This window comes from Rhinopithecus bieti, unplaced genomic scaffold (assembly GCF_001698545.2).
Source record: "Rhinopithecus bieti isolate Rb0 unplaced genomic scaffold, ASM169854v2 scaffold_27898, whole genome shotgun sequence".
Classification (NCBI taxonomy): Eukaryota; Metazoa; Chordata; class Mammalia; order Primates; family Cercopithecidae; genus Rhinopithecus; species Rhinopithecus bieti.
Genome location: NW_016812636.1, coordinates 1,996,144 through 2,019,822, shown reverse-complemented (window position 1 = coordinate 2,019,822; position 23,679 = coordinate 1,996,144). Strand labels below are relative to the sequence as shown.

The following is a 23,679-nucleotide window of genomic DNA, read 5'->3' as shown; positions in this document are numbered from 1 at the left end:
ATGGGGGGGCATTTTCTTTTCTTAACTTTTCAGTCCCCTGAGATAACTTTTTCTTTCAAAACATCCAACATAAAACATCCAAAATAAAAAGGAAACTTTGAATTAGCTCTTCTAAAGTAATTGAAAATCATTTTCCCTCAATTTCCTGATTTACTTATACTTCTCAAAATAAGATATTTGTTTTAAATCTGTCTAAAGGTCTTTATGGTATGGGGAAAGTAGCAGTGCCGATAGAATGGGGTCTATATTTCAAATGCTTGCTATGTTCTTCATCAGTGTCTGTTAGTCACTTCTAATTGTCAACACCAATTCCTATTTGTCCCTCTTCAAACCATAACTGAGTGAGAAACAGATTATGCATTTAGTCACAAAATATTAATGCAGAGTTCTAAAAGTGGCTACCTGGTCTTGTTTTGGCATGTCTACAAACAAGTTTGTTTTACATAAATGGCTTTTCTACAAATTTGAAATGTGAATATATTTTATTTTTTCCCAGTGAGTACACAATACACAATTCTTTGACAATACTATTAACCGATTTTATGCCAATTTCTTCTCTGATCTAACAACATCAAATGAAACACATGAAGATTTTGGACACTGCTTGGTGACTTAAACAAACTACAGTTAAAAAAAAATCCATCTATAAAACAAAGTATAAAAAGTCTACCCACGGCCACAAAATCCCTTTTCTTGCAACACTTTAAAATCACAACAAATGCTTTTGAAATTATGAGATTTTAAAAAATTAGTAAATTGAACATCAGTTTTTTAAAAAAAGTATGGTGTTTCATTTGAAGTACACATTATAGAGAAGCAAAACAAAGTAATTTCACCGCTAAAATAATGTGGAGAGACATGTTGCTTTACAACATTTCTTGCCATGTAATTCCATAAACAATATACAGAAGCGGATGAACAAATTAGTGAACATTATGTTTCTGCATATCTTTAATACTGACGCACACTTGCTTCCCAGTAGCGAAGATAAACCACAGTTTAGGGTTCAATGGTACTGTTATCATTAGATTGTCAATGGACAATTACATAAATGTATTGAATAGAAATTGGGCGGTGTTCCATCAAAGCACATTACAGACTTGCAACTCAAATCCTGTTGAGAACATCTTCAAATACTCAGGGCATTAAACGATGACATAGAACACCATTAAATCTGTTTCCTTCAAGTACTCAGAGCATTAAACGATGGGATAGAACACCATTAAATCTGTTTCGTACTCAAAGCAAGTAAACTTGCAATGGTTTTACTTTTCTTGGTTGTGTGATACCTTATATGTTGGTTTTGAATTTTCTACATTCTCCCTTGAACTGAATTCAAATCCTGTGAAGGAATCAATTCTTTTCATGCCCCGTACTATCCCACCTTATTTTAAAAGTCTCATAGAACATGTCTGGAAGAGGGGTAGGGCGACTCCACCTGCATACACTGGCATACCTGAGTTTGGGCACCAATACAGCTATTTTCCCAAGGAAGACTTTTCCTGTTAGGAACGAAGCTGTGCTTGTGTTGGGCGTGACTACATAGCAGCATTGCCTGTGAGTGCGAGATCAGATTACATTCTCTCCCACCCAGATTGCCTTCTGCAGGCCTCCGTGCAGACCTGTAAGAGTGAGCTCAGTGAATTTCTAATCACATTCATCAAATCGGCTATGAAATGAAAAACTGCTGTGGCTCTCATAGGTAGTTCTGTTTTTCTGTTGACATCTGACTACACTGATTAGTAGCTTTTTACATGTAGCAAGTTGACAAAGGCTTTTGATTTCTAATAATGTTTCTGAATTCCTTTGTATAGGTACAGCATTTTATCTTGCCCTCAATCTACCTGAGGGTGATATTTTGAGTGCATAATGTGACTGCCCAATGTGTTTAAAACTAGGTGTAATAGGCAACATGGACTAGTCTAAAAGAACATTCCAAGTAACCACAAAGTCTGCACTGACAGAATTTTAACTGTAACAGTTAATTTTTATATGCTGAAGACACTCAGGAAGGTATGATGCTATGCCCACATTATTCCAAAAGTCATCTGCATATGCATACTTCACTTTGAAGCCTTGGTGTATTAATCGCCTACACCTGCCAGTTACCAGGGATCAAAGGCTATGTGTTCTATATGTAATGAACTAAGGTTTTAGACTCAACTGGGTCATAGAGAAACACAAAGAGGGAACACAAAACCTCTTCAAAATTTGTTTGCCTTTAAATAGAAAGAGGTTAAGCAGGGAACTGCATAAAGAGATATTTAAAGTCCTCACATCCTAGAGTTGTGAATAAGTATGTATTCACTCTTGGCAGAAACTTTTCATCTTCCTCAGTCTCTTTGTCCCAGAGAAATCACACTGCATTAGAATTCAGGCACTGATGGTAGAAAGTTGATAAAGGGTTTAATAACTGTGTCTCAGAATTCCTTTTCTCTTCAGTGAAGAAATAAATTACATGGTACCGTAAAGCTGGTGGGGCCCATGAAGAACATTACATTCTATACTTGCCTGTGCTGATGCAGTCTCAGGGAATAAAAAAGACAGAAATGTTTAATTATGTCATCCCTTTGTTATAACGACATGACATAAATTGGTCACTGAGTCAATAATGCATGGAGTGCGAATTGTCACTCAGAAGGGTCCCATATTTTAGAACTGATCCTAATTACGTTGAACATTTTTAGAAGAGCACCAACAACTGAACTTATCATAGGAAAAATTTGAGAAAGTATAGACAGAAATAAAATTTAAGATTGTGTAGGAAACACATGGGAAAATGTCACAAGTGGGAATTTCAGGAAGGTCCTCTTCTACTTGACTGACTATACATGTACAGTAGCTAACATATATTTCAAAGTCACATTTATTCTGAGCATACATGACTAATGTCCAGGAACTTCTTGTTGTCAAAGTCGTGAAAACAAATGAGGCAGGACAATTATTAATGTCCACTTACAAGGTCTGGTTTTATTTAAAAAGTTTATAAACATGCATTTTTTTTCTCCTTTTAAACTTTTCTTTTCAATTTCCTTATTCAAAATGGGTCAAACGTATTTTAGTCGGAAGCCAATTTCTGAGGATGTACCACAAAATATTTATTCCAATAAATCTACTTACTGTGAACTGAACATACTCTCAGCACTGCTTTTTAAGCACGTACAATTTGGCTATACATTGGGTGGCATAAACTTCACTTCTTAATCAAATAAAACACAAATTGTATATAGACTGTATTATTTTTTAAGTCATGAATTTAAGCGATGCAGCTCTATCCTCTAGTGTGTACTGTACATGTATTAGAAAGATGAAATAAGATATTGCAATAGAGTTTATATTTGGGAAGAGCCCGAGTATGCCTTCATAGTAAATTGCTTCTTTAACTATTTGCTAGATATTCTAGAGTTCATTTTATTCATTTCCTTGGGGAACTTCATATTATATTCTGACTTAATGAGTTGGAGAGCTTAATTATGATAATTCAGAAAATGTTTTTAAAAAACTGTAATATAAATACAGCTCTTGCAAAACACCTTAATTTCCTCTTGCTTATTGTAATTCTCAGATGGGTCAATTACAATGACAGGCAAAATTGATTCTAAATAAAACTTCAATTTCTTTTTTTAAGCAAATTTATTACATCTTTGCTACCTGCATACTTTAATGCATATTCAGTCTTAAGACTTAAACTACTTTTTTTGACCCCTGCTTTTGTCAATAGTAAAAGCCACCTTTCTACTATTTTTTTATTGACTCAGTCCCTGATATTCAAAGAAGACTTTGCCAACACCATTGTTCCTTTGCATCTTCCTATTTCTACACCCCAACTGAAACCCATCTAACATGATTTGTTACAACCATCATTATCCAATCTAGCTTACAGTACAGAAACTCCCTTCACATTCAGTCTTTTTCTTCATGTCACGAGGAGTAGAGACTTGTGCTTATCACCAAATAAAATTGCAGTGCAAAATTTAAACATAAAAGTTACACAATTAAAAGTTAATATATGGCACCACAGCCTATTAATTCACATATAGTACAACAGACCAATAAGAACAGACAATGATATGAACCGAGCTAAAAAGAGTGAGCTTGCATAGCAATGCACAAAAGAAATTATATACAGAGGAAAATCCTTTTCTTCCTGTAGGGTGAGTTTTGTTTTCTTTCTTTTTTATATACTCCTGACAAGAAAGAGTTAAGGTGGGTGGTGTACTTAAGAGAAGAACACAATTAAAATATCTGTGGGATATGTGTGGCTGTGTGTCTTTACATTGCATTTACAGTTCTTTTAATAGTACATAAATAAAGAAATTGTTCATTGCACTGTTTAGTGTCATCACTTCCATGAGTTCGGACCTGATGGTCCTTCAGAGCAGCTTTGTATGTCTCCTCTCAGTTACTCTAAAGAGAGAGAGAGAAAAAATAGAAATAAAATGTAAATTAAGCATTCTACTTTTTTGACCAGCAAAACAAAAAGCAAAGCAAACAGATAATCAATGAACATAAGGTATTCAGATAGATGAGTTTGTCAACTTAAGTAATTTTACTTGAAGGAGATGATCAAAGAGTAAAAGAAAAGAAACACTACAGAATTTGGAAATTTAAACAACCAATAGAACTATTTTGGTACTCTTGTGTATCTGTCATTGCTTCAGAAAAAAAGGTAAAGACAAATTCAAGTAGTTATGAATCAAATTAAAATTATAAACAAATCTTAATCATAGATTGGCAAGAGCCGACAACAATGACAACTGAGATCAATAAAGAAATTTATAGTTTTGAAATTATTTCTCTTGTCATTATCTCATGGAATCTTCCAAACAATCTGTGACGTGAAGATAATGGTAATGCTATTTTTCTGATGAGGAAATAGATTAAGAAGACAGATTACTTTTTCATGTCCAATAACTAGTTGAGTGGTTGAGAATATTAGAAACAGGGCTGTTTTCTCAGCAATGCTTTTAAACAGAATTCAAAGAGGCAGTTAAAAATGTCCAGCAAATATATTTCTGATAATAAAAAGCTGTATTGGTAACTTTCCTGAGGAAATTAACACAAGCAGCTCAACATTTTTTGCTGTGACATTCTTAACTTTCCCTATTACCTAGTATTTTACATTTAGAAAATTAATTATACTATGCCAGTTTTCATTCATAAATGGAAATTTATTTATAAAATGTTATTGTAGTCAAAAAATATTACAAATTAATTAATAATCAAAGATCAACTCTTCAAGGGTGGCTACCCAAATTTAAAAAATAAATAAAGAGCAACTTGAAAATGAAGAATTCCTTAGGAGTTTCTTTAAAACTACCAAAAGGCCAGTGTCTCCCTTTCTTTATTGTGTGCAGTTAAAAAGGCAAAGAAAATGACAAATACACTATATTTAATTTCACTTACAAGTATTAAGACTAATCGACTAACTTAAAACAATTTTTATAGCATAAATCAAACTTGAAATAGCAGAAACCTTTATAAAAATGGACAGCAATAAATACAGTGATGGCCTAAGTTATGACCAAACTTGCTGAGAATTGCAATTGATTGTTTTCGTAGCAGAGCAAGTTTTCTATTAACCTGAAATTTGTTTAATATGGCAATGTTATCAATTCAAGGTTCTTTCTGAATCACAATAGCCTTTTAAATGACCTATATAGCACTTACATAATTCACCTGTAAACTGTCCTTGACTGTTGGAGCCCATGTATCCTATGTCAAGAAGGTCGCTGGCATTGCGCTGGTGGCCTGCTCTCAACACCTCGGCTTTCCGAGGTCCAGTGGATCCCTTAGAAGAAGCTGTGCCTGATGAGCTGTGGCCACCTGGAGATGGGAAACTGGGCTTGCTATAGGGCACCAAGGCCTCCTCTGAAAAAGAAAAGAACCCCAAGGGCTAAGTTGAACAGCAACATGGAGGCAAACTACCCTCCTAAATATTACACTGTGAATGGCCTGCTTTACCATTTCATTCTTTAGTAAAATTAAAATTATGAAGTTTCATCAGGACCGGATATTAAAGAAATTTCTATGTGCAAGCAACATTTCCTACGATAGGAACTGAAGCAGAATTAAATGAAAAGAGATCTTGGGATAAATACACAATGTTATATATTATTTGCAAAATTTAAAATCATTATAAAAGAGGGCTGAATACAATGAACTACACTTTGTTTAACAAAAGCATATCTGAGAATAATTTCTAAAGTTCAATGAGGCTCCAGTTCAATTTTCCCATTAAGATTAAAGAAACTTGGTTTTTGTTTCAGTTGAAATTATGGCAACATTTTCTCAATCGATTTAAATAAATAACTATATATTAGTTAATTAAATAAGCTTTTAAAATTTATGTTGCTTTTTGAGACAGAAATACAATATTTAAAGGACTATGTATTTCCTTAAAAGAAAAGAGAAACTCACACATTTAAATAAATAATATGCTAATTTTTTTTTTTACGGATTGTCTCTCTACAAATAACTCGTGACATATGTTACAAATAATCACTTAATAGTTCAAACATTGTTTTTTCTTTCCCTCTTTATTCTCACTGCTCCCACTCCACACCCCATTCCCTCTGCTTTTCACTTTCTTTCTATGTATGGGCTATTATTCTATGATTAATGCCAACTGAATTTACTATTTCTCCCCTTACATAGTCTTTAATGACAAGAACCACATAATTTTTCTCTCACAGCCTGAATGGTGTAAACTTTCTAAATGTTTCACTAAACCTAGATATTAAAATTGTCATCTACTGGCCCTTGCACCAATGACATTTTCCAAAAACTTGAGAATCGAGTTGTGTCAAAATGGAGTTATGGAAAATGCATGGAGAGAGGCCTATCTAGAACACTTGAAGTCCAAATGAATAAGTGAAAATATATTTTTTCAAAGATTGTGTGTATGTGTGTGTTTCAATACTCAATGAATCCTGACATGAGAAGAGATGTCTCCGAAAATACATTTATAAAACAGGCTCCCCACCTCTCGCGACCCCCCGCCCCCCAAAAAAATCTAACTACAAACAATGAAATTTATTTCTGTGACATTTCCAGGAAGCTTGATGTATAAAAAAGCACTTCCCATAGACACATTAACAATCAACTAAATCAATCAACTGATTAACAGTTGGAGAAAGTGCACGCCCAGTATAACCTTATCTAACGTGAGGGTCTGTGACTGGGCATTTTCCTGCAACTTTGTAATTTTAATGAATTCACCTGTTTGATGTGAGTTCTCCTTTCGAATGACTGGTTACTTCAGTCAAAATGAACAAACTTGCTGAAGGCAGAGATTAAACTGATACAAACGATTAAATTTAGCGATCTTTAAAGTACTCAATATAAACATTAATAGGCCAAAAAATAAAATTTTCTACTGAGCAGTTTAGATGAAGCTTGCAAGTCTCTTGAGATCAAAGACCCTGTGGAGAGGTTGGCTGAGGAACATTGCCCGTTGGAATCAGCCTTAAGGCATGTACTGGTAAACTCTGCTAAGGAATTCCAAATTCCATTACTGATCGAAGGCTAATGTTTTTCAGATGCCCTTAAACAACTGCCATTTCTAGAATACCTGGTAGGAAAAGAAATGGTAACAGTCCACACTTTCTTGGGACTGTGCAGAACACACCTGATCCGACACCTTGTTTGTGTGGGGCTTTCCGTGTATCTTCTTGTCGTTCTGTGGAGCTTATCCATTCCTGGGTTTGTCGCTGCCACTCTAGAGAGGTTCTAGTTGGACAATCCAGTGAGCTCTTTGTGTCTTCTAAGTTGGATGCATGCTGTCTCTCCAGAGAGCTTCCTTTTCTCTCTGTCGAGTTTTCCAGGTTACCAGCCTGCTGGCTCGAGCCTATTTGCTGCCTTAAACCCTGACCTGGCGGGGGATCTGGTGGTGGTGGAAGATCTAAAAATTTTGAATAATATTTAGAATGGACTAAAATTTAATGAAAAATACAGGTTTTAGTTCAAGTTGAAGAAAATCTTTGCCCTCATACAAGTATTACCCATACAAAAGAAATTTGGGGAAAATAAAAGTCAATTGTTTATTTCCAAAGCTCATATTATTGCTCTCTCTGCTGTCTTTTGGCCATCACATCATTGAAACAAAATTGACTAGTGTTGTTCAACAGTTAAATGTGGAAAGTGTTTTCAGTTGCATATTGAGGCTATCATGCAAGGTGTAAAGGGCAGTTCACTGTTTATGTTCAATCCACTGTCCAACCCTCCTTCCCCAAGAAATACCATGACACAAAATAAGATCACTAGAAATTCCAGAAGCTGTGCTAACACAAGGCCCCAAGAACAAAAGGTCTCCAAAGGGAATGTCTCCCTCAGGAAATTCAGAATGATATGACTGCCTTTACCCATGTATGTGGCACATTTAACAACATTAAGCTAACATTTATTAAATGCAATTAACATTCTGCTTGACAACCAATTCTGGCTGTTCGTTTCATGAGTTCGCTAATGAGTTACAACTAATATATTATAATCTTCCAATGTATTAATTTTAATAAGTAATAACCAATGTTCAGAGTAAAGATTGAATGTGTTTTACGGTGCTAGCGAAGACACTGCATCACAGACATTTGAGACAGAGTAGAAGAGAGAATTTTCAGAAAACTCTTTAAAGTAAATATCAGATAAGAAAAAATATAAGGTTCCAATATCAACTCCCTTTTCATCTCTTTTTTATTAACTCTTCAGCTCATAATAGCTTTATATTTTGTATGTCTTCGATTGTGAAATCATAGTCCTTTCTTTCGCTTTTAAGTATGTATTAGTTCTGAAATTACTTTGCTGAAGATTTTGAAATCTTCTGAACATCAATTTGGACCATTTTCTTCTCATTTTTCTTGCATGTTATTGTAAACTTCTTTGTTCATCCTTAGAATACTGTTAATTATATTATTTTTTCATAAAGACCAAATATCGTATAAAATACATATTTATTTCATTAATAGAGGATATTGTACATAACGTAGTCAATTATTTCTGATGCCATTTTTGTAAATGTATTCTGTTGTTTCTAATAACATTCTGTTTGTGAAATTTAGAAGGAAAACGTATAAATTTCTTGTAGACAAAAGATAGCTTCCTTAACAGTCAGCTAAGCCATTCCTTTCAAAGACTTCAAGAACCTTTATACTCTCTTTTATGAGCAAAATGATACTATTCTCCATTGAACTGATAATGTTGGTCTCTGGAGCATCTCCTCTGAGTTCCTAAGATGGAGCAGCATTGCCAGTTCTTACATGTGTCCTCATGTTAAATTATGAATTGCTAATAACTGAAGGGAACAGGGTCTCTGGTTGGGAGGATAAAGTTGCATTTGGAATATTTTTCCAAAATGAAGAAATAATCCAATATTGAGATATCTGTTTGTTGGATAATCCAATGAGTTTGGTGTTTCCTTCATATTCGACAGTACTGACTTCCTTCACTATATGTTATTATAAATGCAAATTATTTCATTTGATTTATTGAACTTAGACTGCCAGTGAGCAGAAATTATTGTATTTGCTTCCAAAATAACTTATCTTGTCATTGATTTTTATTCTCCATCAGAGCAGCTTCATTTTTAAAATGGCCAAAACAGCATCTGCTTATGCCAGCTAAAATTCTGATTATTATTTAATTTAACCAAAAATTATATAGCTTCATAAGAAATATCCTTGGAGTTTATATATTTTAAGAAGAAAGGACATTACATGCACATTGAAATAAACTAATTGGAAAAGAAATGGGATTAAGAATGGGTTTTGAAAATAAAAGTATGTAATCAAATACATTTACTTAAATTAAATTTATTACTCATTTCTATGTTGATTCATTTCAACCAAATCAATTCACTAAAAAGTCTCTTACTGGTCTACGGAGGATTAGCTCTTTTCAGGCACACAACAGCCCAATGAGATAGGTGACATTATTACCTTCCATTTTAGATAAGAAAATGAAGGCAAAAGAAATGAAAATCTCCAGCTTGGATCTTTCCTCCTATACACTCCAGACTCATATAACCAGGTCTACACTGGACAGTTCCACTTAGGTGTTTAGAAAGCTTCTCAAATTTCATGCATCAAAACTCAGCTCCAGATCATCCTATATAAAATATGCTTCCTCTGCAGTGTTTCTTCTCTCAATTGGTCACAGTTACATTCTACAAGTTAGCCAACGTTTCAGAGTAATGTGGCTTCCTTTCTTTATGGCCTATGTTTATTTCATAACAACTCCCGTTAGCTCTACCTCCAAAATCCAACCTTTCTTAACATTGCCATTGATTCTCCTTTGGCATGAATCACCATCATCTCTTCTCTAGGTAGCTTCCACAATCTCCACTTTGCCTCGTTTAGTATATCTCAACACAGCAGCTAGAATTACTTTTTAAAAAATAAATAAGTAAGATCGTGTCACTTTCCTGCCTTAAACACACACACATGCATGCACACATGCACATATATACACACGCCGTCCAGTGGTTTACCATTCAAAGTAAGAGCTAATGTCATTATGGTAGCTTAAAGGTCTGACAAACACTAGTCCTTGTTTGCTTGCCTGACTTCGTATTCTATCTTGTTTCTCTCTCTGCTCCAGTCATATCGTTCCCTTTCCTTTTTATCAAATAAATCTCAGGCTTTCACTTGCTATTCTCACTTCCTAGAATAACCTTTCCTCAGATATCAGCATTACTCTTTCGCTTATGTTATTCCAGTCTTTTCTCAAATGCTGCCTTCTTGGTGAGGCCTTCCCCAATCACTCTACTTAAAAATACTTCCTCCCTACACCTATACTTCTCAACTCCCTTCCCTTTGTTTTTACCCCGTAACATTTATCACCATCTTACTTACATGTTCATGTATGTACTTAGGTTGGTCTTCATCTATCTTCCCTAACTGAAATATAAAAAGGCAGGAGATTTTTGTCTGTTTGGCTCCCATTGTCTATTATATGTTATATGCTTAATAAGTATTTGAGTGAATAATAAATATGTAAATTTATTTGCTCAAAGGCCAACGCTAGTATGCGGCAGAGATGAGAAAGGGCCCCTTCTCTGAACAGGACATTAAGAACTAGGGGAAAGGGGCCGGGCATGGTGGCTCATGCCTATAATCCCGGCACTTTGGGAGGTGGAGGTGGGCAGATAGCCTGAGGTCAGAAGTTCGAGACTAGCCTGGCCAACATGGTAAAACCCTGTCTCTACCAAAAATACAAAATTTGCTGGTTGTGGTGGTGCATGCCTGTAATCCCAGCTACTCAGGAGGCTGAGGCAGGAGAATCACTTGAACCCAGAAGGTGGAAGTTGCAGTGAGCTGAGATCGCACCATTGCACTACAGCCTGGATGACAGGAGCAAAACTCCCTCTCCAAAAAAAAAAAAAAAAAAAAAAACAAAAAAACAAAAAAACAAAAAAACAAAAAGCTAGGTGAAAGGGAGAATAGGCTGGAAACAAATTACCTGGGAAAAACAGGTTGATGGGTAAACAGATCTATCTTCCTTTTTTAGCATTGGTCAATATATCGGCTTCCAAGGGTATTCTTTGATTTATAAGACAAATAGAATACAAGATTCGGACTCAGCAATGCCTGCTTTGGAGAAACTTACAAAAGGGAAAAGAACACCCTTTAAGATGTGTGTGGGATTTTTCAGTCTTTGGGATACAGACTGACATTTCCCGCCGTTAATAATCTTTCTTATGGGACACAGGGAAGGCTGCTTTCTTACCCCAGTAGTTAGTTTGACACCACATGGCAGAGTTGTTGCCAATGAAGCAGGATGCCACTTGCCATTACAACCTCCCAACAACCACTCATGTTCTGTCTTCCCCTCAGAAACCATAAAGGTCTGATCTAGAAAATGATGGTTCCCGGTGCTGAAAAGGCCTACATCTTTACATTACTGCTTAGAAGACAGCAAACACTATTGTAAAATCTATAATGCAAAAGGTTTATTGTAAAATGTCTGTACACTCAATGCTGCTAGGCATCAGCCTTCCCAAAAAGAACAACTTGATTTTCATATAAAACATTATGAAATTATTTCTGACACATAGATCCATACCATATAAATGCTATGACACACGCATTTGCTGCAAAATAACAGTGTTCTTAAGGGTAACCTGTAAAGCACCATCCAAAATAAATGTCTTTGCACCGTATCATAATTAAAATGGCTTTGGATTACGCACTTGGGAAGATATGTGGGCTGAAATTTCCTTTGCTATATCGCTACTTCTAAAATGTATCATTTTCTAATAACACATTATCCATAACCCCTTTTTGAGATGCTGGCAAATTTGAAAATTTAGAAACTTATTTATTTTTTAGAAAAACAAGCAATATATTGATCATACTTTAAACTAGGAGGCAGCTTGCTTTAAGGGAAACATTCTTAACAAGCTCTGCAATAAAAGTGTTTCAGGAAAAATTAAATCTCTATTTTGTTTTTTTATATTTTATGTCTTCCAATATATTCTGAATATATCTTCAAACCATTTTCGGAAAAACCCACAGAAAAAATTTTACCCTAGACATTTTTCTCTTTCCACAATATTCACAACAGAAAAAAAAATACAAAAATTAATTATCAACTATTAGTTTTATAACTAGCAATTCAGTGAAAGTAGTCCTTTTTTATTTACGAAGAATTAGATCAACGCTACAAACAGTTTTAAGTGCTCAGCTAATCTTCGGAACATCTAAGGCAGAAAGACAGTGGTGAACATTCTTACTCACTACAGGATACCCATTTACAGAGACTCAAAAATCTCCATTGTACCCTAACCTTCATATTCCATTGAAAACAAAGGAAGCAGGAAAGATAAGTAAACCGGAAAGCATGTAGAACAAATCTATTTGGCTTTTTAAGTCCTCTTACCTTTGTAAGATGACAAAAGAAAGCACAAATAGGGCTGCAGGATTGGATACTCCCTTCCCCAAACGAATAAAAAACAAATGCTTTTCTTCTTTTTCAACTAAGCTCCATTCTGTCCTGTAATGGTAAGTGTAAGTGTGCTCAGGACTAGGTCATAGCTTCTCCAAGACAGGTTCTCTTGTGGAGCTTTAACATTACCTGTAACTGGGTTTCACCCCAGAATAATTGAATCTGAGTGTCTAGGATATATTTTAGAGCTTCCCAGATGGTCCTATTGTGCAGTTTTTAAAAGTTTATCCTTTTGGTGTTTAATTGAACTATGTTAGGATAATGTTTGTGCGCTTATAGGGTATAGTGCTAAAAAGGAAAAAGAAATTTACCTTTCAATCTGACAGTGTAGTAGACACTTTAAGTATGTGTTACATATCCTTAGACTATAACTTCAGTATATATATTTTATTTCATTCTTTAAAAGATATAAGAACTAAATTAAAAATATGGGAAATAGACTATATTCTGTAAAGCTAATGAAATACTCATTACTGAACGTGGATATCTTCCAGTAACATTGTGTTTCTTGAAACTAACAGTGTTTAAGCAAATACTCAAATACTGGATGCTATATATAAATAAAAAGATTGAGCTAGATCAGCAAACTATGGACCATGGGCCAAATCCAGCCACTGCCCATTTTGTGAATGATGTTTTGTTGGAAGTCAGTCATATCCATTATTCTACTTTTCTTTGCTTTTTTAGAAGGAGACTTGCTCTGTTGCCCAGGCTGGAGTGCAGTGGCATGATCTCAACTCACCGCAACCTCTGACTCCCTGGTTCAAGCAATTCTCCTGCCTCAGCCTCCCGAGTAGCTGGGATTACAGGCATGCACCACCACGCCCGGCTAATTTTTGTACTTTTAGTAGAGAGGAGGTTTACACCATGTTGACCAGGAAGGTCTTGATCTTCTGACCTTGTGATCTGCCCACCTTAGCCTCCTAAAGTGCTGGGATTACAGGCGTGAACCACCATGCCTGGCCTATTCTACTTTTTTTATAGCTGTAGTCATGCAACAATGGCAGTGTTGAGTAGTTGTGACAGAGACCATATGTCCCAAAAGCCACAAATATTTACTATCTAGACTTTAATAGAAGAAGTTTGCTGACCCTCTGCTAGAGTCTGGATGTTTGTGTACCCCCAAAATTCATACGTTAAAATCCTAATCCCCAGTGTGATGATATTGGGAGGTGGGGCCTTTGGCAGGTGATTAGTTAATGAGGGTGGGGTCCTCCTGAAGGGATGAGCGCCCTGTAAGACACACCCGAGAGAACCTTGTGCCTTCCACTATGTGAGCACACAATGAAAAGGCACCCTCTATGAACCAGAACGTGGGTCCTCACCAGACACCAAATCTGCCAGTGCCTTGATCTTGGACTTTGCACACTCCAGATTTGTGCAGAAAATTTCTGTTGTTCGGAATCTGCCAGCTTATGGTACAGTCACGTGTTACCTAATGATGGAGATAAGTTCTGAGAAATGTGGTGTTAGGTGATTTCATTGTTCTGCAAGTGTCATGCAGTGTATTTAGACAAACCTAGATGGTATAGCTGACTACACACCATTGATCTGGGGTAAAAATCTGTGCAGCATGTTTCTGTACTGAATGCTACAGGCAGTTATAACACAACGGTGTTATATTTCTGTATTTAAACAAAAAAGGTAGAGCATAAAGACAGCATTTTAACCTTATGGCACTGCTGTCTCACATGCAGTCTGTCATCGAACATTGTCGTACAATGCAGGCCTCTATGTTTTTATAGCCACCCAGACAGACTAAGACACTCTTCAACCACATGACCTGTAGCCTGATTTTGGCTCTGAAATTTGTGACTAAAAAATTACTATAGCATTTCAAAAAGTCTTTTTTTCCAAAAGTGAAACAGCAGCTAAGATATTGTAATTTAATATTATAAAAGTTCTGACAATATAAGTGCACATGCAGCTCATGTTTTCTTTCCTACTCTTAAAGTAAAATGCTCACTAAAAAGCATCTATGAAAGATGCCAGAATGGCAAAAATAAATCAACCTCAAAAAATTGTATGGCATGTATTTCTTGAGGCTTAATAACATAGAAATAATTCTAGATTGTTTTTAAAAATGGTGTTTTATTTGAACAAGACCATATTGCGAGGTTTGTCTTGTTATGTAATGAGGCAATGGTTAAGCTACCATGACTACATTAATCTAAGTAAATGACTGCATGGAGCACGTCTCTTCAGTGAGAAAACAAGGGTAAAGGAAAGAAACCTACCATCTGTCATTCCTTCCCTTCGATGAGGCAATGCTGGTTGTTGGTCCATCCGCCCTCCCTTGTGTTTTTTAGTGGGCCGAGGCCTCTGACTTTGACTCATGGCTGCACTGGTGTTACTGTCAGTAGAAAATGGGCTGGTAGGTCGAGGTCTTTGAGAGGAGGTAAAGGCTTTTCCTAAAATGAAAATAAAGGGAATGGGTTCTGGAGAATGTCATTATAGCATGCTGATTCTGTCCTGTATTTCTGCTCTATGACTAACCTGTAAATCTACCTAGAGATAACATTTGAAGATAGCAAATATTGGTGCATCTCTGTAGAAAAATATATTTTCTACATTCTTAGGTGCACGTATTTTGTTCAATTTTTAATAAGCTAACAACACCCCACTGACCCTCCCCAAAATCAAACAAATGAACATAAAACAGATCCACCAATCCAAAACTCAATATTGCATGATTGATTATACTTTTATTTAACCTTGACAATATTAGTGATATTTTCAAAGATGCATGCAAATTCATGCAGCTTTTAGTTCTTAAAATTAAAGAAGCTATCTATGAAGTATATACTGTTTTATTTGTTTAATAAAATTTCATCCTTGGAAATTTACAAACTCTCTCTGAACACAGAAGAATGCCATATGGTAATTACATCTGAAATTTTACATGAAAGGTCTGCTCAGACACATGTATTACATCGACCTTACCACTTATGCACACACACGATGACTTCTACCTCTTTTGGCATAAACTCAATAACATCTGTGTAGAGGACAGCAGGTTAAAATCACCTTGTACATCCAGCGTGCAATAGGTATTTTCTGGTGAATATTATTGTATCTGAGCAGGCTCCAAGTTCTCACTGAAAAGTGATATGTGCTGTGTCCTTTCCTTGTGGTTTAGAGTAGGTGTACAGGGAAATATATTCTGGGAAAAGGTTAGCTAATACATTTTCAACACCTTACGATTTTAATACCATCTTTATTATAGTAACAGAGGCCTGGTTTATGTGCATGTATTTATTCTCCTGTGTATGTTTTCATTTCATACAACATTATTGTATGTAGTTACATTTTCTTAAGTCGATGTGACAGGATATTACTTAATGCTTTATTAGCTATTAGCATACATGCAAGAAATGCACTTATGCTTTCTAATGTATTAGTTTCCTTGCGCATTCTCACTGCTCTGTTCAGCTAATGCCACAAAAAGCAACATCAAGTTTCGGACTTACTCCTTACAATGCAAGACAATTCCAATAACAGTTCTATTACAACACATTTTAGTTTGGATGCTATTTGAAAAATAAACCTCTGCAATGCTTAGAAGATATTTTTTATTTCATTTAAAGATAGCTAATGTATGTTCAAAAGAAATATTGGTGGTATAATTCCAAGAAAACTTCCAAGACTCATTTTTATAACCTGAGAGTTTAGAGAAGGGTAAAATCATTTTCTTTACTATTTGATAACAGTTAAGATTTTGCAAACGTACTTAATGTTTTATTAGTTTGTTTTGCAAGTAAGTTCAGTTTAATTCATATATTAGAATATTCTTATATGTATAGTTAAGAATTATACATACAAATATAAAAGCACGCATCATGCCTAAGTTACTTTGTTTCAAATGTTTACAAATTACTGATCTATTATTAATCCCACATTCTTTTTTGTGGAATGAGCAGCACTTGAAAAATTATAAAATTGTTCTTTTATATGATTACTTATCACTCTCAGAAATCAAAATTAAATTACCCTAAAGATAAATACACATGTAGTCATTACGTTATTCAACTTGCAAATGCAGTGGGTGTATCTTTAATTAGCATCCTTTAAGACAAATAATAAATTATTGTATTAAAATCTTACTAGCCAAACGATTAATAAGACCATAAGCTATTTGAACTGGTAAGACCAACAGCCTTAGACCCATTTACCCCATGCTAAGGAAACCTTCCCAGAAAATGCATTTGCAGAAAGAGATGAGGCAAAGGAAAGTAATGGAGATAAAAGCTGAGTAAATTTAATCACTGGGTACATTATTAATTGTGTGAGGATTTTGCAAAGTGTGAGTTATTGAAAATTTAATGGCAATCTTAGTTGCTGCTCTGCCGTAATATAAAAAGGAAGCATATTCCAATTAATCAGCAAAGCCGTGAAGAGAAAGGAAAATCAGAGATAGAAAGTGGTGAGGAGGAGTCTTTTCTTGGCTCTGCAAAACTAGCATCAGAAGAGAGTTTTGGTAATGGAGCATCCAAATTGTGTTCATGCACATTAAAGAAAGCCCTACAGTCAGACTCACTGAGGGGAAAGAACAGGAGAAAAGAGGTCAGTGTCCAAGGACAAGATTCTCTCATGCAAAGAGTGTTGACTTGGAGTCTACCAACCTGTTCTTGTAAGGCTGGTTCCATCCAGCCTAAAACCAGCTTTATCTGCTGCTGCCACCAGTGCTTGTGCAAAACTGCCGCTGGCAAAGATAGAGCCATCGGAGGAGCTACCTACACTAGATCTATGACTAGAAAAGTTACGATCCTCATCAGATGCAGAGCCCCATCCATTTACCATTGAACCTAAAAACAAATGTAGTGGTCTAGTGAGTTGTAGATATTGAAAATCTCATCTGCTGTACACACTATACTAAAGAGCAAGTAGGCTGTCCTCGCTTCTTCCTTGAAGTTTCATCATGATTTCTTTAGCCAAACGCAAGTATCATGTACATTTTAAACATTTTTTGTGCAGAAGAAAGAAGCTCATTTAAAACCTGTATCTGTTTGCAACACATCAGCAAAGCATGTGCTGTACTGTTCAACTCTTACATTGTTTAAACTATTACACAAGCATTTTCCAAAAGAGAGTTGTGATGTATACTTTAAGCTACTATAATTCAGAAATGAACACTTACAGTAAAACAAACTTAAGTGTTCTTAAACACATCACAGACTCAGTTGAAGAAATAGTGTGAATATATTTTGAATTTAATGCAGACTCCAAAGATAATCTGCATAGAAACTACACTATATCATAACAGGCAAAATTATTTCAAGATTTTAAAATATAAACTTAATTACAAATAACAACAAAATTCACAAACAAAAAACATATAAACAATACCAAAGCAAATGAACTTAGAACATAAGAAAATATATTTTAAAGAAGTTCTATTAATTTAAATGCTCTTTTGCTTACTTTGCCTTTTAAGTTATTTAAGAACTCCAGCTTTCTCTTTAATACTAAGATTTATGTTAAAAGTAACATTTATAAGGACTATCATTGGCATTAATATGAATTTTTTCTGCAAAATGCAACATGGGAATAGAGGAAAATTAATTTAATTTTATGTTTAAAGAGCTGTAAGTTGTGAAGATACTCAGAAACATTTTTTCTTGATTTTCTAGCAAGTCATTTATAATTTTATATATTTTCTTAGACAAAAACAAACAGAACATAATCTACTTAATAAAATTAATATTACAAGATTTATTCATGTTGGTATACCATTAATTCATGACACAAAAAACTACCAAGTATTGTTTATCCTATTTTGTTAGAAGAGAGGTAAAAAGTATTTGTAAGAAACTAATTTAAGATTTCTAAATAAATCAAATACATATTTACATAAAAGAGATGAAAGTCAAATGCTATAGACTGTTTATTTATTTATTTATTCTCTAATATTTAAGCAACTACAGAATAGTTAGGAGTGTTGCCCTGATGCAGTATTTGTAATTTTAGTCAAGGGGCCAGGATACAATGACACGGATTCATGCACTTTCAATACCAAGAAAACAGAAGCTGAACTGGTTTGAATGATCTGAGAAGTTAAAAGGGTGTTAAGTGTAGCAAAGAAAGATAGAGTTTTGATTCTGGTTGCCAAAAGCACAGAGATACACTTTTTACTTTTCAAACAAATTCCCTTGACACAGGCCACTGCAAGGAAGGCGAGATAACACCAGCAACTGAGCCTCTTCTGAGAGAATCATTTCTGGGTTAATAACCACAAGTCAAGGACCAACAATCCAAAATGAAAGAAGAAATGATGCAGTAGGCTTTGCAATGTAATGCTGTACTAGATAAGAAAAAAAACCAAAGAAATTCAGTGAGGGGGTCACAAAAGAATATGAAACTCTGGAACTGAGGATAGTTTAAAAACGTCTGAAAGCTCACTCCCAGTCCCTTCCCTGTGCTGTTTTCTGTTTTCTAAATGCCTGCTCTTACTGTCCAAATAAACATCTCTTTAATCTTCATCTTACTTCACTCCTAAACTCCTCCTACCTACTTTCATTCTCATCTCTTCTGTCTTCCTCATTGCTTTCTGCACTACCTTTGTGAAGCACTTACATACATGTGTTCCTCTGTTTAAAGCCTTACCCAGCTAGCCAATGCCATATCCAAACAGCTAGTTAAGTATTTGCAACTCTTCAATATCTAGCCTAGCCTACTGATATGATGTGGCTCTGCATCCACACCCAAATTTCATCTCGAATTGTAATCCCCATGTGTCAAGGGGGGGACTTTGTGGGGGTGAGTGGATCATGGGGGCGGTTTCCCTCAGGCTGTTCTCATGATAACTGGTTGTTCGATAAGTGTCTGGCATTTCCCCTGCTCGCTCGCTCTCTCTCCTGCTACCCTGTAAGACATGCTCCTTTGTCTTCTGCCATGATTGTAAGTTTCCTGAGGCCTCTCCAGCCATGCGGAACTGTGAGTCAGTTAAACCTCTTTTGTTTATAAATTACCCAGTCTCCAGTAATATCTTTATAGTAGTGTGACACCAGACTAATATACCTGCTGTGTATTAGTCCTCATTCACTCTCTTACAGCCTGTGTGTCTCCTTGCTCATTTACATAACATCATCTTTCATTCTTTAGACAGAGATATTGCCACTAACGCTATTAACCACTGACAAACTTTAAAGTCTAAATTAAATGCCATCTCTGTTATCACCTTAATTCTATCTTATTATAGGGAGAATCCATCTCTCTACCTCCTTTGGTTTCCAAACACTACACATAAACTCGCATATCAGTTCTCTCTATATATTACGGTCTGCTGCACATATGTTTCCTCTCCTAGACAATGGAATTCTGGAGGTTAGGAACTATTTCGTATCTATTTTCGTATTTCTTGTTCAGGGACATTTTACATTAGAAATTCAATAAACAGTAGGCATATGGAATTAAATGCATTCAACTTTTTCATTATTCTATAATTCTGTGTATGACATTATTTGATGTGTAATTTCTTAGCAATAGAAAGAACTTTCTCATAGGAACTCTTAGAAAGTTTATTAAATAAGGAATATGATGATACTATATAAATAGTAGACATATATGTGATATATACATGTGTGTATTGGTTATGCTTTGATACACTTAAATATTGATATTTAGCAATATCTTTTAAAAATTAAGATAAAAAATTTACATTAAGTGGCAGCTTTGTTTCTTTGGAGTGTAACTTTTCCATCCATGTTTATCCATCTTAAGGCACTTGGCCCAGTGATTTGTTTTCTAAAATTTTTATTCTTCCACTATAACCAGCCTAAAAATAGTTGAGTTTCTTTGGTTTCATGTCTATGTCTGCTTGCTGTGTAATTCCAGCCTGAGGATCTAGCAGAGGGACACATTTGGTCTCTGAACCTATAAAACTGACTGTGGTGTAGCTATTGAGAGGTGAAATCAGTAAATCCTACACTACAGTAGTAGCACTGAAGAAATTATATCCTGTGAGACCTCCTAGCAGAGAGTCAGCCTAACTTTCTGCCTCAAATAATCCCATTTATCTCCCTGCGGTAACTTGCCAGTCCTTCATCCGAGCACTTCCACACACACACTTGTGATACTCTAAACAAACGGACTACTTCCTGCCTTTGTGTGTTTGCTCTGCCTCTCTCCCAGCCTTTAGTGTTCCTTGTATGTCCTTAAAACTCCCAATTATTCAACAAGTTTTCCCTGCTGCTTTTTGTCTCCCTCTGGGAAGAGAGAGTAACATGGAAGACAGGGCTTCAAGTGAGTATTGGTAAATACAGAAAGAACATCAGCTATTCTTTCTTTTGTACTTCTTGTAAGAGCAAAGAGACAAGATAGATGACTTTAGAATTCAAGATATGTGGCCACAGATACTTGGCCATGTCAGGCAACAGGAAATCTCGTGACCCAATCCGAAGAGACGGAAGTGTCTCATGTTAGTGTAGTTGTGTTTGCCTTCAAAACGGAGGGCAAGGAACATAGAAAGAAATTTTCTCTCTCCTTCTTTTCATCTCTCCACCTCTCTGTCTGGTATCTTCGACCTCCCTTCCTCTACAGTTTGGTTAAGATGTATGGAATGGGCATATCGATGGTAAATATTTTTAAAAGACATTTGGCCACATTCCATAAATCACATAGTATATAAAATATTAAAATTCCTTCTGTAAAATGGCTAAAATATATTGAACACCCACTGATTTTACCTCTTAGTGGTCTTTCTAAAAAAAGGAAAAATGTTGAGATTTAAACATGAACAATGAGCTGAAGATCTAGGTAAACAATTTCCCCTCTAAAAAAAGAGAGAGAGAAAGAGAAGTAAATGAATGAACAAAATAAAATATGAATTCGCAAATTTGAAAGTAAGTCACTTTTGTGATAACTGATTTTTCTTTCATAAACGTAAGTATAAACATGAAAATTAAAATGAACCCCAGGTGAAACCAATTCGGCTGCAGGTTTCTTACAAATTATAAGCACTCCATACCAATTTGACATGTTTTAACCCCAAACATAATCAATACATATTTAAACGTTTAATGAAAAATGAATTTACGTCAGATAGCCAAATGTATTTGTGTTTACATTTTCAATCGTTCCAAATTTCCCTGATTTAAATGTCAGAAAGGCCACAAAAAATCTCAAATGTACTCAAGCTGTTAAAGTAGGTCCTGCACACAGGACATTGAGTTGTTGCTCGAATGTTACTGAGCAGTAAAATAGCATGATAAAGTGGCGTCTTGCTGTGTCTCTATTACATCTTCAGCACTAAAATTAATTTATGATCAGTCATCAATTCATTTACATGTCGTTTTATGCTAAATCTTTCCTTGCTGATAAATGCTTATCCTTAGATCCATTAAGCTAGAGTAAAGTCTGTGCTTTATAATATGACCCTGCTAATTGTTGCATTACCATTTTTATGAGATACAAAAACTAGCCGTCCCCCATTTTTTTCAACCAATATTTAATCTATGAACTTTTCCTATTCAATGTTATTTGTCTATCTGTTAAGTAAAAGCTGCAGCTACAAACGTCTTTAGATGAATTAATCCAAATATTGACCTTTGCCTACATGTAGAAAAACATGTCAAATCTGCAGAACTTCTTCTTTCACTCATACATTTTGAATATGCAACGATTCTACCTGCATGCCTCAGAAAGAAAAGAATGTGTAATCATCTCTAATCCCAGCACTTTGGGAGGCTAAAGTGGGAAGATCACCTGAGGTCAGGAGTTTAAGAACAGCTTGGCCAACATGGTGAAACCCTGTCTCTACTAAAAATACAAAAAAATTAGCTCAGCGTAGTGGCCCGGGCCTGCAATTCCAGCTACTCAGGAGGCTGAGGCAGGAGAATCTCTTGAACCTGGGAGGTGGAGGTTGCACTGAACAAAGATTGCACCACTGCACTCCAGCCTGGGTGACAGAGCGAGACTCCATTTCAAACAAACAAACAACAAAAGAAAGAAAGAAAAAAAGAAAAGGAATGTGTAATACATATGGAAAGCAAAATAAGCAAGTAAAAATGTCTTCATTGGGACATATGATGCTTGATACCTTGCTTCAGTCAGATAAAATTACATGTGTAATGTCCCCTTCCCCTTTTATCTGCTCAATTTTGAAATACATATTTAACTGTTCTTTAAAGACATCAAACCTGTTGAAGTAGTCTAAGAAATTAATTTGATTATTGTGGCATTATCCCTGACATTTTCCTCAATACTAAACTTATTTTCCTTTAAGTTTTGTAGAAAAGCAAAGTTTCAGGTCAAATATTTTAGTGGCCGAGGCTCTAAAAGCTGCGTGGTTGCGTCAGATGGTGAGGCCGCCAGGTTTCATTGTTTGCATATTGACTGCTGTGGGAGTTCCAGTACAAACCTCCAAACACATAAACTAGAAAATATAGAGCCATGATTTCCTTTCAGCTGTGGGATTCATGTGGAGTCCAGCAGTCGAGGAAACTTTCTACTTGTCTCACTGAACAGGACACAATCTCAGTCTTCCTTTTTGTGATCACTGAGGCAGTTAGAAGCTCTGCTACACGTTGAGGACATTTTCCCCCTGCACTCTCTCCTACTGCCTTCTGTTTCGTTTTTCCTGGTGGTGTCATTAAATTCAGGAAATAATTACCCTTGACTCCCACCATGGAAGTTACAGAAAGAAGTACTGGAGCCCTCTCCCCCACCGTTACCCAACGGTTTGGCATTTAGGAAGAAGTTACAGGTTTATTCCTGAAGACAGAAACAAGCCTTTATGTTTAC

The 23,679-nt window shown here is 35.5% G+C and overlaps 1 protein-coding gene across 1 annotated transcript in view; it reads right to left on the bottom strand.

Moving 5' to 3' along the window:
- Nucleotides 1-463: 463 nt before the first annotated feature.
- The window catches only part of LOC108545127 (roundabout homolog 2-like), a 176,818-nt gene continuing 153,602 nt past the window's right edge, over nucleotides 464-23,679 (bottom strand). Inside the window, 3 exon segments of the mRNA XM_017896612.1 lie at nucleotides 464-4,407; nucleotides 5,671-5,871; nucleotides 15,177-15,350. Coding sequence (XP_017752101.1) covers nucleotides 4,406-4,407; nucleotides 5,671-5,871; nucleotides 15,177-15,350 — 377 coding nt within the window. The 3' untranslated portion in view covers nucleotides 464-4,405.